The sequence below is a fragment of the Procambarus clarkii genome, chromosome 67 (genome assembly GCF_040958095.1).
Source record: "Procambarus clarkii isolate CNS0578487 chromosome 67, FALCON_Pclarkii_2.0, whole genome shotgun sequence".
Taxonomy (NCBI): Eukaryota; Metazoa; Arthropoda; class Malacostraca; order Decapoda; family Cambaridae; genus Procambarus; species Procambarus clarkii.
This window is the reverse complement of record NC_091216.1, coordinates 14,896,044-14,913,370: the sequence shown is the minus strand read 5'-3', so window position 1 is coordinate 14,913,370 and position 17,327 is coordinate 14,896,044. Positions and strand designations below refer to the sequence as shown.

Genomic DNA, 17,327 nt, shown 5'->3' with positions numbered 1-17,327 from the left:
CTGCAAAAATCGCATGGTTTCTGGCCGCTAGCGTCGAAAATAGCGCGGTTTTTGGCCTGTAGCGGCGAAAATCGTGCTATTTTTGCCCGCCAGCTGCAAAAATCGCAAAGTTTCTGGCCGCTAGCGGCGAAAATCGCACAATTTTTGGCCGCTAACGGCGAAAATCGCCCCATTTTTGGCCGCTAGCGGCGAAAATAGCCCCGTTTTTGGCCGCTAGCGGCGAAAATAGGCCCTTTTTTGGCAGGTAGCGTCGAAATTCACGCGATTTTTGCCCGCCAGCTGCAAAAATCGCATAGTTTTTGGCCGCTAGCGGCGAAATTTGCACGATTTTTGGCCGCTAGCGGCGAAATTTGCACGATTTTTGGCCGCTAGCGGCGAAATTTGCACGATTTTTGGCCGCTAGCGGCGAAAATCGCCCCATTTTTGGCCGCTAGCGGCGAAAATTGCCCGTTTTTTGGCCGCTAGCGGCGAAAATCGGTCGATTTTTGGCAGGTAGCGGCGAAATTCTCGCGATTTTTGCCCGCCAGCTGCAAAAATCGCATGGTTTCTGGCCGCTAGCGTCGAAAACCGCACCGTTTTTGGCCGCAAGCGGCGAAAATCGCGCGGTTTTTGGCCGCTAGCGTCGAAAATAGCGCGGTTTTCGGCCGTTAGCGGCAAAAATCGCCCGATTTTTGGCCGCCAGCGGCGAAAACCGCACGGTTTTTGGCCGCAAGCGGCGAAAATCGCGCTATTTTTGGCCGGTAGCGGCGAAAATCGCGATTTTTGCACACCAGCTGCGAAAATCGCATGGTTTTTGGCCGCTAGAGGCGAAAATCGCGCTATTTTTGGCCGGTAGCGGCGAAAATCGCGATTTTTGCACGCCAGCTTCGAAAATCGCATGGTTTTTGGCCGCTAGAGGCGAAAATCGCGCTATTTTTGGCCGGTAGCGGCGAAAATCGCGATTTTTGCCCGCCAGCTGCGAAAATCGCATGTTTTTGGCCGCTAGCGGCGAAAATCGCACGATTTTTGGCCGCTAGCGGCGAAAATCGCCCCATTTTTGGCCTCTAGCGGCGAAAATAGCCCCTTTTTTGGCCGCTAGCGGCGAAAATAGCCCCTTTTTTGGCCGCTAGCGGCGAAAATAGGCCCTTTTTTGGCCGCTAGCGGCGAAAATCGCACGATTTTTGGCCGCTAGCGGCGAAAATCGCCCCATTTTTGGCCGCTAGCGGCGAAAATAGCCCCTTTTTTGGCCGCTAGCGGCGAAAATAGCCCCTTTTTTGGCCGCTAGCGGCGAAAATAGCCCCTTTTTTGGCCGCTAGCGGCGAAAATAGGCCCTTTTTTGGCCGCTAGCGGCGAAATTCGCACGATTTTTGGCCGCTAGCGTCGAAATTTGCACGATTTTTGGCCGCTAGCGGCGAAAATCGCCCCATTTTTGGCCGCTAGCGGCGAAAATAGGCCGTGTTTTGGCCGCTAGCGGCGAAAATCGGTCGATATTTGGCAGGTAGCGGCGAAATTCGCATGGTTTCTGGCCGCTAGCGTCGAAAATAGCGCGGTTTTCGGTCGTTAGTGGCAAAAATCGCTCGATTTTTGGCCGCTAGCGGCGAAAACCGCACGGTTTTTCGCCGCAAGAGGCGAAAATCGCGCTATTTTTGGCCGGTAGCGGCGAAAATTGCGATTTTTGCACGCCAGCTGCGAAAATCGCATGGTTTTTGGCCGCTAGAGGCGAATATCGCGCTATTTTTGGCCGGTAGCGGCGAAAATCGCGATTTTTGCCCGCCAGCTGCGAAAATCGCATGTTTTTGGCGGCTAGCGTCGAAAATCGCGCGGTTTTTGGCCGGTAGCGGCAAAAATCGCGCTATTTTTGCCCGCCAGCTGCAAAAATCGCATAGTTTCTGGCCGCTAGCGGCGAAAATCGCGCGATTTTTGGCCGCTGGTTGAGAGAGGTACAGCCTTTGACATGATTCGGGAGGTCATTCCACATTCTGGGTCCCTTGATTTGTAGAGCACTTCTAGTTTGGTTACACACAGCCAAATTGAGTAACAGGAAGAGGTCTTGGACACAAATTTGTTCCATGCTAAATGTAGAGGAATCAGCTGAGTATTCCTCAAATAAAATAAGTTGCCTCAGCTTATAAGGTAAATAAAATAAGCATTTCTCAAATAAGTAGCTGCCTCACCTCACTGCCTTACTGTTTCATAGCCTTCCCGGCATGGTGCCTTCTTTTGATAATTACTTGTTCCACACCCAAATTGTATAACAGGAAGAGGTCTTGGACCCCTACTTCCCTCTCTCTTTTTTAGTAGTCTATATAGTCATAATTATAGCTTTAAGTATTCAATGAATAAAGTTTTTGACATTTTTACCCTTTTCCTTACCTAACATCATTTGTGCAGCATATTTTTATTTTATGTCTCACCCAGATTTAATTTCAAAATAAAACCAAACTAAATAAATTAGAAATGGGTATGTATAGCTAAGGTACACCCTTACTACTAGGTGAACAGGGGCATTTGGTGATAGTAAATGATCCCATCAGGCAGGGCTCATCACCTTCTCTCATATTTCATGTTCACCAGTGTTTATTTACTTAATAACTACTGGTATAATATCTTGCTATTATAAAACTAATTCTACTATCATCAAACACATATTTACTTCAAGTTTCAAGCAGAGAATGCATATATAACTAACACGAAGGATTACTCTTCACTAGATTCACCAGCTATAACATTTTGGTCATGTTCCAATATCATAAATCGATCCCAGTGTTATGCAGAAGAGAAAAAATGACTTATATCCAGTTTACGTAAAGCTACGAGTGGTCGAAACCACACTTAAATCCCGGAATGAACTTACGAAGATTTTTCCACTTAGGGTAGTTAATTGAATACGGACGTAGCCGCCACGAAGGCGCTAAGACGGAAAACGCTCTTAGCTAAGAGGAAAAACCTTCGTAAGTACCTTCCTGAATCCGGCCCCAGGTCTCCTCCACTACCACCTGTTTCCTTCCCGTCTCCTCACCAACCGTCTGTTTACGTCCTGTATCATCACCGCCCGTTATCTTGTTTACTGTCGTCGTGTGCTAGTCACACTCAGCGAGTTGAGTGCATGTTCCCTAAATCCTCAAGTAATACTTACTGTTGGTAAGTCTGAGTTATCACAATTTCAGATTTAATTTTATGATAATCTTAATTATTTTGTTCTAATTTGCTGACCAGTAATTATTTTCATAACTGAAGTTACTTCTCACATGTATGATTGTTATGAGTTAGTCGATGGTTTGTATGTTATGTGTTAAATACAATTTTGTAATCTTGCCCACAATTTACAGTTTTGATTGTACCAGGCTGTATGTGTAGGTGTATATTCATTGATCAACTTTCACTAATTGTCAGTTATCAATAAAATCCAGAAAGAAATAAGAGTCAATTTGGAGTATAAAACAACATAATTTCTTCGTGGTAAATTATCAAAAATTTATTCGATGACGTATTATTTACAGATAATATAGTACAAACTGTGAAATTCAAAACATTTTACAAAGTGCAAGCAAAAAGGCTGAATGTAGAATCAATGTAATGCCATTTGTATATTAACTGGTTAGTAGCAGCATTATACCATATTGGGTTATCAACGGCAGGCATGTGTTTGCGGAGACCATACATTGATAGGATAACAGAGTATATTAGCGCACGTGTTGTCACGCCTGCCAGCACACCCACACTGCTGACGCTGGCCGGCTGGTTGCCCACTACCTACACCAGCGCACCTCGTGTTGCAAGTCATACATGGGATATACACACATCATTATGTGTGTGTATATATATATATATATATATATATATATATATATATATATATATATATATATATATATATATATATATATATATATATATATATATATATATATATATATATATGCCACAATAAATAAAAGTAAATATAATCTAAGATATTGGTGTTTAAATCTGTTTAGAACAAAACAGTCAATGTTAGCGTCAACTTATGTATATATAAACACTGAAATTTATATTCTTAGTTTTTTATACCGAAACTGAATGTAAGGATCTGATGACAGATTATAACAAGTAAGGCAAGAAAATACATTAGAATTTATTACATTTTCCATCAAATAATTTTGAAAAGTGGTGTGCTGTTGTACTATCAGAAATACAGCGGCAATACAGCAGTAATACAACATACAATGCTATGACTCGATACACGGGAATCTACTGGTGTATGCGACGCCCGGCGCCCTCTACCTGTCTCAGGACACTGATGTATAGCCACGGGCAGTCACGTGGTGCCTCGAGGCGTCACGTGATGTCACGGGGCCTCACGTGGTGCCATGGGGCGTCACGTGGTGCCATGGGGCGTCACGTGGCGCCATGTAGCATCACGTGGTGCCACGGGGCCTCACATGATGCCATGGGACGTCACGTGGTGCCATGGGGCCTCACGTGGTGCCATGGGGCGTCACGTGGTGCCTCGGGGCGTCACGTGGTGCCATGGGGCCTCACGTGGTGCCATGGGGCGTTACATGGTGCCATGGGACGTCACATGAGGGGACAACAGGTCCAGCGACCACCTCAATCAGATGGGTAGGGGTGAGTGTGGAGGCAGCTCACCGCAGCATATTGGATGTGTTAATAACACTGCAACAGCTGACCACGTGTGTTTTGTACCAACCGAAATAGTGAATGAGAAGTGCTGCTGACAACAGAGCGCGCCGTACGCACTCTCTTCTACGCACCACCAAAAACTGCGTTACTCTGCCACCACAAAACGGCCCCACAGTATACCAATATCCATCATACCACACTGTATACAGTATATCTAATACATTACATGTGCAACTACATAGCAGTATACATCATGAGCATGTGAGTATATTGCTATACTGGCGGGCAGTAAGTATACCACACATAAACATACTTGTGATAGCACATTAACACATCTTTGTAACTACATTTCAGCATACTTAGCCGGTAAGCAACCGAACATCAGTATACTGTATATGCATGTATCCGCTCATCAGTATACTGCATATGCATGTATCCACACATCAATATACCGTATATGCATGTATCCATACATCAATATACTGTATATGCATGCATCCGCACATCAATATACTGTATATACATGTATACACATCAATATACTGTATATACATGTATCCATACATCAATATACTGTATATGCATGTATTCGCACTTCAATATACTTTATATGCATGCATCCATACATCAATATACTGTATATGCATGTAACCGCATATCAACATACTGTATATGCATGTATCCACACATCAATATACTGTATATGCATGTATCCACACATCAATATACTGTGTATGCATGTATCTGCGTGTAACTGAGGCAACATTATGCATATATGCCACTGTAGTGGCATATATGCATAGTATTGATCCACACATCCATATACTATGTATGCATGTATCCACGCATCAGTATAACTTATGCGGGTAATAACATACAAGTGTATAATGGTATGTAACTAGACATTAGTATGCAACATACATAGACGTGATATAAGAGTAGACACATATGTCATACACAGTATACGTAGGTTACTAAAGGCTAATGTACAGGTACGCGAGTATAGGTGCGAATGTGCTTACTTTCACTTTAGTCAGTGTGGTGAGGTACACTCCAGCGGACACTTTTGTGTAGGATGACACGCACTACGGTACTTAACATGTACGTAAATACACTCCAGTACACAAGGCATGTAAGTTAATGCACACCAGAACACCTGTAATGTAAGTAAATACACACCAGTACACCTGGCAGGTAAGTAAATACACTCCGGTACACCTGGCATATAAGTAAATACACTCCAGTACACCTGGCATATAAGTAAATACACACCAGTATATCTCGTGTATAAGTAAATACACTCCAGTACACCTGACATGTAAGTAAATACACGTCAGTACACCTGGCATGTAAGTATACACACTCCAGTACACCTGGTATCTAAGTATATACAAACCAGTACACCTGACACGTAAGTAAGCACACACCAGTACACCTGACATGTAAGTAAATACACACCCAGTACACCTGACATGTAAGTAAATACACACCCAGTACACCTGGCATGTAACTAAATACACACCAGTACACCTGGCATCTAGGTAAATACACACCAGTACACCTGGCATATAAGTAAATACACACCAGTACACCTGGCATATAAGTAAATACACATCAGTTCACTTGGCATGAAAGTATATACACACCAGTAAACCTGGTACGTAAGTAAATATGTACCAATACACCTGACTTAAGTAAATACACGCCAGTACACCTGGCGTATAAGTAAATACACACCAGTACACCTGTCATGTAAGTAAATACACCCCAGTACACCTTGCATCTAAGTAAATACACTCCAGTATACCTGGCATGTAAGTAAATACACGCTAATACACCTGGCATGTAAGTAAATACACGCCAGCACACCTGGCATGTAAGTAAATACACGCCAGCACACCAGGTATATAAGTAAATATATACCAGCACACGTGGCATGTAAGTAAATACACCTGGTATATAAGTAAATACACACAGTACACCTGACATGTAAGTAAATACACACCAGTAAACCCGGTATATAATTATATACACACCAGTAAACCCGGTATATAATTAATACACACCAGTACACCTGGCAATAAGTAAATACACACCAGTAAACCCGGTATATAATTAATACACACCAGTATACCTGGCAATAAGTAAATACACACCAGTAAACCCGGTATATAATTAAATACACACCAGTAAACCTGGAATATAAGTATATACACACCAGTACACCTGGCATGTAAGTACCCAGACCATAGCAGAAAGTTAAGCCTTCACAGAAAACGAGCGTTGGTACCATGGCTGAGAGGAACGTTTAAGAACATCACGATATAACTTTTGCATTCTTTCTAAGCAAACTACTATAACTTTTTAAAAGTTTTTGGGTGAGGAAAACCTTCAGAGCTTAAATTTTCAGAATACTGCGTTGGGTGAGTTTTGTGCAAGGAACTAGTACAAGCAGCTAGCGATCTCCGCCTTCTTGAGTTAGTCGGTGTCTGTCTGTCACTAACAAAGCGTCCTTAGAGTGGCAGCCTTTTTTTTATGTATGTATGTATATGTATGTATGTATGTATGTGTATGTGTATGTATGTATGTATGTATGTATGTATGTATGTATGTATGTATGTATGTATGTATGTATGTATGTATGTATGTATGTATATAAATATATAAATAAATATATATATATATATATATATATATATATATATATATATATATATATATATATATATATATATATATATATATATATAATATACATATATATCTATATAATTTTAACAATTTCTTGTGGATTTAAATTTGCATTGGCTCACTCGTGCCTTAGACTAGCGTTGGTGAAGGGGGGAGCTACGGGAGGACTCTCCCATGTTCAGCTTCACGCGGACACTTCAATTTACATAATTCGCCAACTAAGACGGTCACCGTACAAACAAATGATCAAAAGCAACCGTGAACCGGCGAGTATACGCTCTCTCTCTCTCTTTCTCTCTCCCCTCGCCTGCCCGGAGGGTGGGGTGGGTTGGGATGATTGGTTATGGCGTGGGGATGTTCATCTTGGATGGGGTGGTAGGGGGTGAGGCTACGGGTTCCACACTCTCCATGTCCACGGCACCATATCTTTCACTCTGCTGTTAGACACTAATCTTCCTCTCTATATAGATGGGTCCACTCATGACTTTTCCTGAAATCAGATACTAACAAGAAGCTAATACTTTACTTACGAATATGTGGTTATTTTCCAACTGGCTAATACATGCCTTGCCTCATCTTTTGCTGGCTAATTCTACAACTTTGAATTGCTCTACCCGTGACTTATTTTTTTAGGCATTGATAACTAAGACTACATGATCAAGACACCTATGAGGACCGCTTCTACAGTGTGTGTGTGTGGCGAGGCTTGTGTACCAGGACTAACCGCCATAATACTCAGTGTTTCGCTATAAACCACACTGGATCCCTCCTTCTCGTGCTGGTACACCTGCTCCTAAACCCAATTATTTATAATGTTCCATATTTTATTTATCATATTGACTCAATTTTGAGAATCTGATTATATTTATTATAGATATTTGTATTAAACAACATATTACTTTAGCAAATACATATTACCTTGAAAATTATAAGCTAAATGTTCTTCAATATATGCCAATGTCAGTTTGATTTAGTCTACTTTACACTTGTTTAGTCCAGCCAATATTATAATGATTTGCACACGTTCTTACAGATAGTGTCTAATTCTAATTACTATCATTATAACGACTGATAATTTAACAATCCCAACCTGTTATATATATTCTTTTCATTTTTGCTTTCAATCGCGGCTGTCTTTCAGAACTTATTTCGTCACAACTTTTCCTGCCGAGAAGGTATCCGTTCCATTGATACCATTGTCACGTATACCCCAAGAGATCTCTGTTCATGGACATTATTGTCACGTGTACCCCTAGAGATCCCTATTCCATGGATACCATTGTCACGTGTACCCCTAGAGATCCCTATTCCATGCCTTCTAATACCATTATCCACGTGTACCCCTAGAGATCTTATTGCTACTTCTGCACCTACACTCCCCAGAGTGTAGGTGCACCTACACTCCCACCTGCACTCACCAGGAGTCACGGAGACACTCACATCTACACTCACCAGGGGACACTCCAACCTACACTCACCAGGAGACACTCCCACCTACACTCACCAGGGGACACTCCCACCTACACTCACCAGGAGACACTCCAACCTACACTCACCAGGGGACACTCCCACCTACACTCACCAGGAGACACTCCAACCTACACTCACCAGGAGACACTCCCACCTACACTCACCAGGAGACACTCCAACCTACACTCTCCAGGAGACACCTTCATTCATTTCTACGTGCAGCTTCAATCATACCGTGCACAGACTACTCTCCCGCGCATATGACTCATCAATCTACTCCCATGTACATGATTCATCAATCTACTCTCCCCGCACATGACTCATCAATCTGCTTTCCCACGCACATGACTTATCAATCTACTCCCACGCACGTGACTCATCAATCTACTCTCCCACGCACATGACTCATCAATCTACTCCCACGCACATGACTCATCAATCTACTCTCACGCACATGACTCATCAATATTCTCTCCCACGCACATGACTCATCAATCTACTCCCATGTACATGACTCATCAATTTAATCCACACACGTGATTCATCAACCTACTCTCCAACGCACATGACCCGTCAATCTACTCCCATTCACATGACTCATCAATCTACTCTCCCACACACATGCCTGATCCATCTACTCGCCAACACGCATGTCTCACCAATCTACTCTCCCATGCACGTCACTCATCAATTTACTCCCACGTACGTGACTTATTAATCTACTCTCCCACGCACGTGACTCATCAATCTACTCTCCCAGGCATATGACTCATCAATATACTCTCCCATACACATGACCCATTAATCTACTCCCACGCACGTGACTCATCAATCTACTTTTCCACGCACGTGACTCATCAATCTACTCTCCCATGCACATGACTCATCAATCTACTCCCACGCACGTGACTCATCAATCTACTTTTCCATGCACGTGACTCATCAATCTACTCTCCCATGCACATGACTCATCAATCTACTCACACGCACGTGACTCATCAATCTACTCTCCCACGCACGTGACTCATCAATCTACTTTTCCACCCACGTGACTCATCAATCTACTCTCCCATGCACATGACTCATCAATCTACTCTCCCACGCACGTGACTCGTCAATCTACTCTCCCACGCACGTGACTCATCAATCTTCTCTCCCACACACACACAAATTACTTCACCCTGCTAACTTACACACTTGATTTATAATACATTACTCTCCTACATACGTTACCCACAAGCTCTCACTCTCCCACATATTTGACCCACACAGCAAATTAGTTTTCCACGTACCTCTAGGAGCGAAACACTAGGGAAGCCGGGATACCTATCCCTGTGGCAGCTATCAACTGATGATGATTGTGGTGGCTTGAGGGAGGGGGGAGGAGGAGGAGGAGGAGGAGTTGGGGCTCTGTTGTTTGATTAGAGGGGAAGGGGGTTGTTACGTCAATCATCTCCGCAAACCACAAGATTAAGCTGCAACATATCGCCTGGTCGTTGTCTGTTGGTAGTTACGGAAAGTAAGGGAGACGAGGAGTGAAGATTTCTCGAGAATTCTACTTTCGAGGGTATAAGGACTGAAAACATGGAAGGACTATAGGGCAACACGCGCTGAGGTCTGATTGAGGTGAAGATCAGGGATGAGGGAGGAACCCCAAGGACACCCGGGGAAGAATGATGTGGTTGAGGTCTGAGCCCTCGTCTCTGGTGCCCGTTCCCTTGCTTTCCGTGGGTATTCAAACTTACAAAAAGGAATAGCATTAAACCAACACATCTCATCGCAGCCATCAGAATACAAAACAAATTTGCTTATCAAGAATATAACAATTTGAATATTACAGAATTGGTATCACATGAGGATGATCCAAACCAAGAGAAGGACAAACTGAGTGTTGCTGAGTGTTGCAGCGGAGGCCGCCTAGCAAGGTCGTGTGGAGCAGTGCAGTACGGGCCTTGCCTCCAGTGCACCATTCACCTTAAAAACTAAGACGTGTACAAATCTGAAGGAGTTTCACAGCACTGTCTCTTAAAAGTTAGTGTCTGCAGTTACAAGCCTTTGTTGTATGGAGGAGAGGGCAGGGTGCCGGTGGGAGCGGAGCGGTGTAGCAGTGGACACAAGTGAGATGTGCAGCCCGGGCGGTGGGCCTCCTCTGACCTACCATCACCTAGCTACGAACAAGGGGCGGCGCGTCGCCCTGGAGGGAAATAGAGTCGCTCACTGATTGGCTGCCCCGGTGGCACCGTGCCCCCTCGTGCCAGCACAGTCAAGCCTGGAGTATTACTATGGGAGGAGAGAATTCCATCTTATTTTCCGATCACTCAGATAAAAGTTCCATAGCAAAATTTTCAACAATATTCCTATGCTACATGGTTATGAAGTGTTAACAGAGTTTTGGACCAATGAAATAAACTCTGCAAGATATCTAGATACAGAATAATAAAGATTTCCAACACAAGAGAGGTAGGCATTGAGCGACAGGGAGCCTGACACCCACCACATGGTCGACCAGCGGCTGGTGCTCAGCTGCTGCTTTGTGCTCTTGTGAAGGAGGCGGTGGCCGTCGGCAGCGGCGGTGGGCGGGGCCGGGTGGGCGGGCGGGGGCGGGGCCACGTGACGTCACCAGTGGGGGGAAGAGGACGCATGGGACCCAGGCCCGCCCGCACTCCTGGGCGCTAGTTCCCCCGCCGCACGAACGTCACCCCACCGTTCACTGTATCCTCACCTCCTGTTCAGGTCAGCATTTTCTCATGCAAATGGCATTTCTTATAGTTTAGTTTCATTTTATGGCCATACATATAAAATATTTTTTTATTATTCATTATGCACAGAATAATCGTATAATATTGACTTATCTCATGTACTCGTAAGTAATTATTTCATAAATAATGGCGTGTTGACATAGAATATTGTGCAAGAAACGATCCATACCGATTACACTAGATAGTTAAGGCCATCAAGACTCAGACAACCCAGTCTCAAGGGGCAAGCAACGCGGCAACGATATTATTGGGACCTGGAGCATGGCGGGGCTCCGGTCAGCGGGACCAATGTTGAGCTGAGCTGTGTCCTGCACCCCGTGTACTGGGGCGCTGGGTGTTGGGGCAAGGAAGGTAAGCCGGGACAAGGAGTGGCTAAAATTAGCCAGGAAAGAGGATGGGGTAGGGGGGGCTGGGCCAAAGCCGAAGGTAAAGGGAGCATGGGAGAGAGTGAAAGGGAAGGAAAGGTACATAAAGGCTAAGTTCAGTGAAGGATATGGTTGACTGGTGTAGACAATAGTGAGGTGTGGATAATATTTCTGGGTCTTGGTGAACATTGGGAGTCTGGGCGCTGGAAGGCGGACAAGGGTGTGGATGCCACATGGGAGAGAGAACAACTCGAAGGAGTCCAAAGTTTGGCTGGTCAATATAAGGCGTGTAAATTTCCGAGAAATGAATCAAGATATATCAAAATTTTCGCACAGAAAGATGCATTGATCCATCGGAGATGGTGCCGAAGGAAGCCACAAGTTAACCGTATGCCAGTTTTGGATTCGAAACACAACAGCTATGATCTGCTGATATAAACTATATTTACTGATGTGTTTGGGAGGGGTAAGGATGAGGATGGTGTGTGAGGGAGAGCATCTTTGGGGGTCCTCTCTGTTGGGGAAGAGAGAGACGGACGCCCCTAGCACCCACTTCCTCACCACACTCCTCTCTCTCTTGGAATCGAAAATCTAAAATAAAGTTTAAAAGAATTATGAAAATATAACTCTTATTTTTGTAAGAATTAAATGCTAGGTTTGGGCGAAAATCTGATCCCGTAGAAATGAGTAATTATCCTGCATAGCTCTTAGATGAAATTGATCATTATGGAAAGGCATAGCTAAATGAAGGATGGTAATTGGTAAGGCCACATCCCAAGAGACACAGGGTTGTGGAGGAGAGACGTCCCACTGCTGTGGGGAAGGACGGGCCAACGTGTCTCAGGAATCAATAGGTAATGAGCAATTAGATTAAACACTAGACGTAGCGTCAGGAGTGAGGTGATGACAAAGAGGTGGCGACGAGGACTGACAATGTAGATCAGAGGCAGGAAGAGCAGAAAAAGAGGTGGAAATGTTGAATAGACGGGGAAGTTAACTTCGACGGGTGGATGGCACCGAGGGAAAGAGTGGACGCCACAGAAGAGCGCACCCCGGATGGGGGCACCGAGATCTTTGTGATGCCCTGGGGGGAACTATGGCAAGAAACAAAAGTATGGGCAGCTAACGTTTATTGTGGAACTGACATCCACTGTAAAGCACACTGAACCAGCCTATGTATGCCTAGGGTGGACAGAGCAGCAGGTGACAGGGGTAGTAGCTCCACACTTAAGTTAGAGGCACACACTTGACTCCGGCTTGACTTCTCCCTAGCTCGTAGTAGTTGCACGTATCAGTGAGAGTATTAAAGCTTTAAAAACAATGTAACGGCAGAATACATTCTATAGGTAAGAGTTAGTGGAGAATTGTGTGGCAATAACAGGGCGATACGCGCGCCCCCGGCCCAGCCTGAGGCAAGTGACAAGCTCTGGGAACTAAGGAAAAGTCTTACCACTGGGAAGAGAGTATAAAATGAAAGAATAGGAAAGACATTACGCAAGGAGACAAAGGGAAATAAGAGGATATGGTTAGTTATAAGATGTTATGAACTCAAACTGGGAGGTGACGAGTTGGACAAGAGCAGGGAATGGAAGGACTTGCAGCCGGTAAGGGGATAGGGAAGGAAGGGTAAGGGAGGAGCAGCAGGGATGAAGGTAGGGAGACAGATGCATTAGTGTAGCGTTGGGAAGGGTTGCCTGCGGTGACAATATGGAGCAGCGCAGGGGCCGGGTGGCGCGCTGTCCGCAAACACGACAGCTAACAATACAAGTTCTACCTTATTGTGCACCTCGCTACTTGCATTATGCACGGCTTGCACTCGGGTAAAGGCATTTGTGTATCACACACAGTTTATGTGAGGGGTAATAATTATGCAGTTAGAAGTTTCCTTTAATACTTGTTGAGAACTCGTATTGTTGGTGGGATATGCGCATAACAAGGGTTCCTCTCCATATCACCTGCGACACTGCGCTCCGCCCACCTGGGCTGCCATGGTCGCTGCCTGTGCCTGGCCTTCTTCTGCTGCGATCGGTGCCACAGTGGTACTGCTGTGGCAGCCATTGTCTTTATGTTGCTTGTCTGGCAGGCTTGCCCTGACCGTCCTCGGGGAAGGGAAGAGGTGTTGTCGGTGCTTCATACACCGGGTGTCAACAATACTGTGAGCGTGGGCGTGTGTGGGCGGCCATGGGCGGGTTGGCGGCCATGGCCGGGTGGGGGCGGCAGTGTCATCAGGCTCCACGTCACCTCCACGCCAACTAACAAGTGAACGTCATGAGGACGAGGCGCACCCAGCCTCACTTGAGCCGAGCGTCAGTACCAAGACGGGTAAGCAATGGCCCAGTAACCATTTAGAAAATGAAATACAAAAATAAACATATGGTGAATCACTTAGGCCAATAATATCTGCACAGAGGGCGCGGCACTCGTGGGTCGGGAAGCTGAGGACAGTTGGACTGTAAACTTAAACAACAAGGCATTAAGAGTGCGGTGTTCCCGAGCATGAGTCACCCAGCCGACGCCGGTGTCGGCTACAGCAGCCCTACACCGACGGCGCTAATTGCTTGTTAACGGCCGGCTCATGTGGTACTTGATACCAGAGCCATGCGGGAGTTAACAGAGCCATGTGTTAATTAACAACCGGCCCGTGTGTAGTTAAAAAAGCAGCAACAACTTCATTTACTCGCCTTTCATTAGTCACACGTCAGTGGACCGTGACGTCACTGATGGTGATCGCGAGTGAATCACCACCTTATGGCCGTTTTTTGTGACGTAACCATCACTTTCCACCAAGACGGCGGTATCTGCTTGCTTCAGTTCTTCCTGTGACTCGGCACCGGAGAGCGAGGACTGATCTTTGTGTTGACGGTGTTTGCGCCATGCTTGCTGGATTAGCCGCGCGCAGTACTCCTCTCTCTGGCGCCAGAGCGTGGACGACACTGGCTCGTACCCCGGGCGATCCGGAGCAGGAGCCACTTCTCCGATGTCTGCTGAGTCCTCCACTGGGTTGCCTTTGCGTGCAAAGAAGTCCTTGGTAAGCGCGTCCAAGACGTCCACGCAGAACACAAGGTCTCCTTTGCATATCGGTATGTCCATTGACACAATTTTGTACTTATTTGGCTTGTGAATCTGAAGAGGCGCCTCTAGGATATCTAGAAAGTCCGACAGCATATGGAATTCAATAAACTGCGTGCCTTTAGGGTCGAACTGTTGCCAGATTTCATAATACATATCGTAGTCATCATCAGTTAGACCCTCTTCGACGTCTTCCGTCGCCTGGGAGTAGTTTTCGAGGATGACAGCGATGTACATGTTAATGACGATGAGGAAGCTGATGACTAGATAACCCAACAAGTAAGCGATGCCGATAGCCTGATTGCCGCAGTTGCCGGGGTCACCAATCTCGGGATTGGGTGTTTTGCACTCTTTTTCGTTAACAATGCCGGATAGCACACCATCCCATCCCGCTGACGTCATCATTTGGAACAGCAAGATGAAGGACTGGAAGAAGGTCTCAAAGTTGTACACAGAGTCCAGACCTCCAGTGTGCTTGACGTTCATGAAGAAAGACATGCCGAAGATAGCAAAGATGAACATAACGAGGAAAAGCAAGAGGCAGATATTGAAGAGAGCAGGGAGGGACATGGCCAGAGCGAAGAGTAGTGTTCTGATGCCTTTGGCGCCTTTGACTAGACGCAAGACTCGTCCCACCTTGGCTACTCGCACCACACGAAGCAGCGTCGGCGAGACGAAATACTTCTCGATGATGTCCTTCAGCACCAGACCTGCGAGAGAACTCAAGTTACTTGTTGCTCTTAGAATGCTAAACTGCCTTTCCCAATCATGTTTGGCCTGCAAGTAATGTACCAACATCCCACTGGATGATAAGAATTACTGGCTGCTTCTCAATTTATTTTCTTATACCCATGGGCGAGTTGGATCTTTTTTAAATGGCTATAATGTTTTTTATTTTAATGTCTAATGAATCTTTCTAAATTATTTCACATTTGAAAGTAATCATATAAGCAGTGAAAACTGTTGTAAACATGATAACATAGGTATCGGCTAGACACTAAACATGCTCTCTAGAGATGAAGTGATTAGCACTGGCAAGTTGAGATTTAGAATTTAAGCCACAGTACAAGGGTAATAAAAATATACTTGAGAACATCATTCACTACTACACCCGCTCTCTGCTGCCTCTCCCACTACCTTATACCCCATCATTATTTATCATAGCTGGTATCACATTACGCTTTGGCAACATTGGTCAAGTGTAGCGAGAATCTAGATTTGTTATGCAGAGTGCTTCCCACAGCTGAGGCAAAAATAATATAACTTCATATAGTGGTGACCAATTTGTTATATAATTAGATAATCGTGAACCAAGCCTTCCTTAATTTTCATAAAACATAGGGAAACACCATTATTTGACGGTGGGATGCAATCTAGGTTTCAGACATTCTACTAGAACAGCTTGGGCTGTTCTAATAGGTGCCTCCTCAGATAGGTGCTGAGGGGTATCTCTGGACACTGGCTAAGGGGTATATATGGACACTGACTGAGGGTATCTAAGCACTGTACGAGGGGCATCTCTGGGCACTGGCTGAGGGGTATCTCTGGGCACTGACTGTCACTCAGTCATTGACTGAGTATCTTATATCTGGGCACTGGATGAGGTATATCTCTGGGCACTGATTGAGGGGCCATCTCTGGACACTGATTGAATGACATCTCTGGGCACTGATTGAATGACATCTCTGGGCACTGATTGAATGACATCTCTGGGCACTGGCTGATGGATATCTCTGGGCCCTTGCTTAGAGGTATTTCTGAGCACTGACTGAAGGGCATCTCTGGGCACTGATTGAATGACATCTCTGGGCATTGGCTGAGGGATATCTCTGGGCCCTTGCTTAGAGGTATTTCTGAGCACTGACTGAAGGGCATCTCTGGGCTCTGACTGAAGGGCATCTCTGGGCACTGGCTGAGGTGTATTTCTGAGCACTGATTGAGGGGCATTTCTGGGCACTGTCTGAGAGGTATCTCTGGGCACTGGTTGAAGGACCTCTCTGGGCACGGGTTGAGGAGTTTCTTTGGGCACTGGTTGAGGAGTTTCTTTGGGCACTGGTTGAGGGGTTGAAGGGCATCTCTGGACAATGGTGAGAGGTATCTCTGAGCACTGGCTGAGGGGTACCTGGATAAGGCTTCTAGTTCTTCTACTCCCCAAGCCCGGCCCGGGGCCAGGCTTGACTTGTGAGAGCTTGGTCCAACAGGCTATTGCTTGGAGCGTGGAGCGACCCACAGGCCCACATATCCACCACAGCAGGTTGGTCTGGCATTTCCTGCAGAAAACTATCCGGTTTTCTCTTGAAGACGCCCACGTTTGTTCCGGCAATATTTCTTATGCTCGCTGGTAGTATGTTGAACAACCGTGGGCCTCTGA

The 17,327-nt window shown here is 45.4% G+C and overlaps 1 protein-coding gene across 1 annotated transcript in view; it reads right to left on the bottom strand.

Moving 5' to 3' along the window:
• Window positions 1–3,428: 3,428 nt before the first annotated feature.
• LOC138355438 (sodium channel protein para-like) overlaps window positions 3,429–17,327 on the bottom strand; it is a 30,224-nt gene continuing 16,325 nt past the window's right edge. The window contains exon 3 of the mRNA XM_069310356.1: window positions 3,429–15,666. Within this exon, the coding sequence (XP_069166457.1) occupies window positions 14,579–15,666 (1,088 nt within the window). The 3' untranslated portion in view covers window positions 3,429–14,578. The remainder of the gene's footprint in view (window positions 15,667–17,327) is intronic.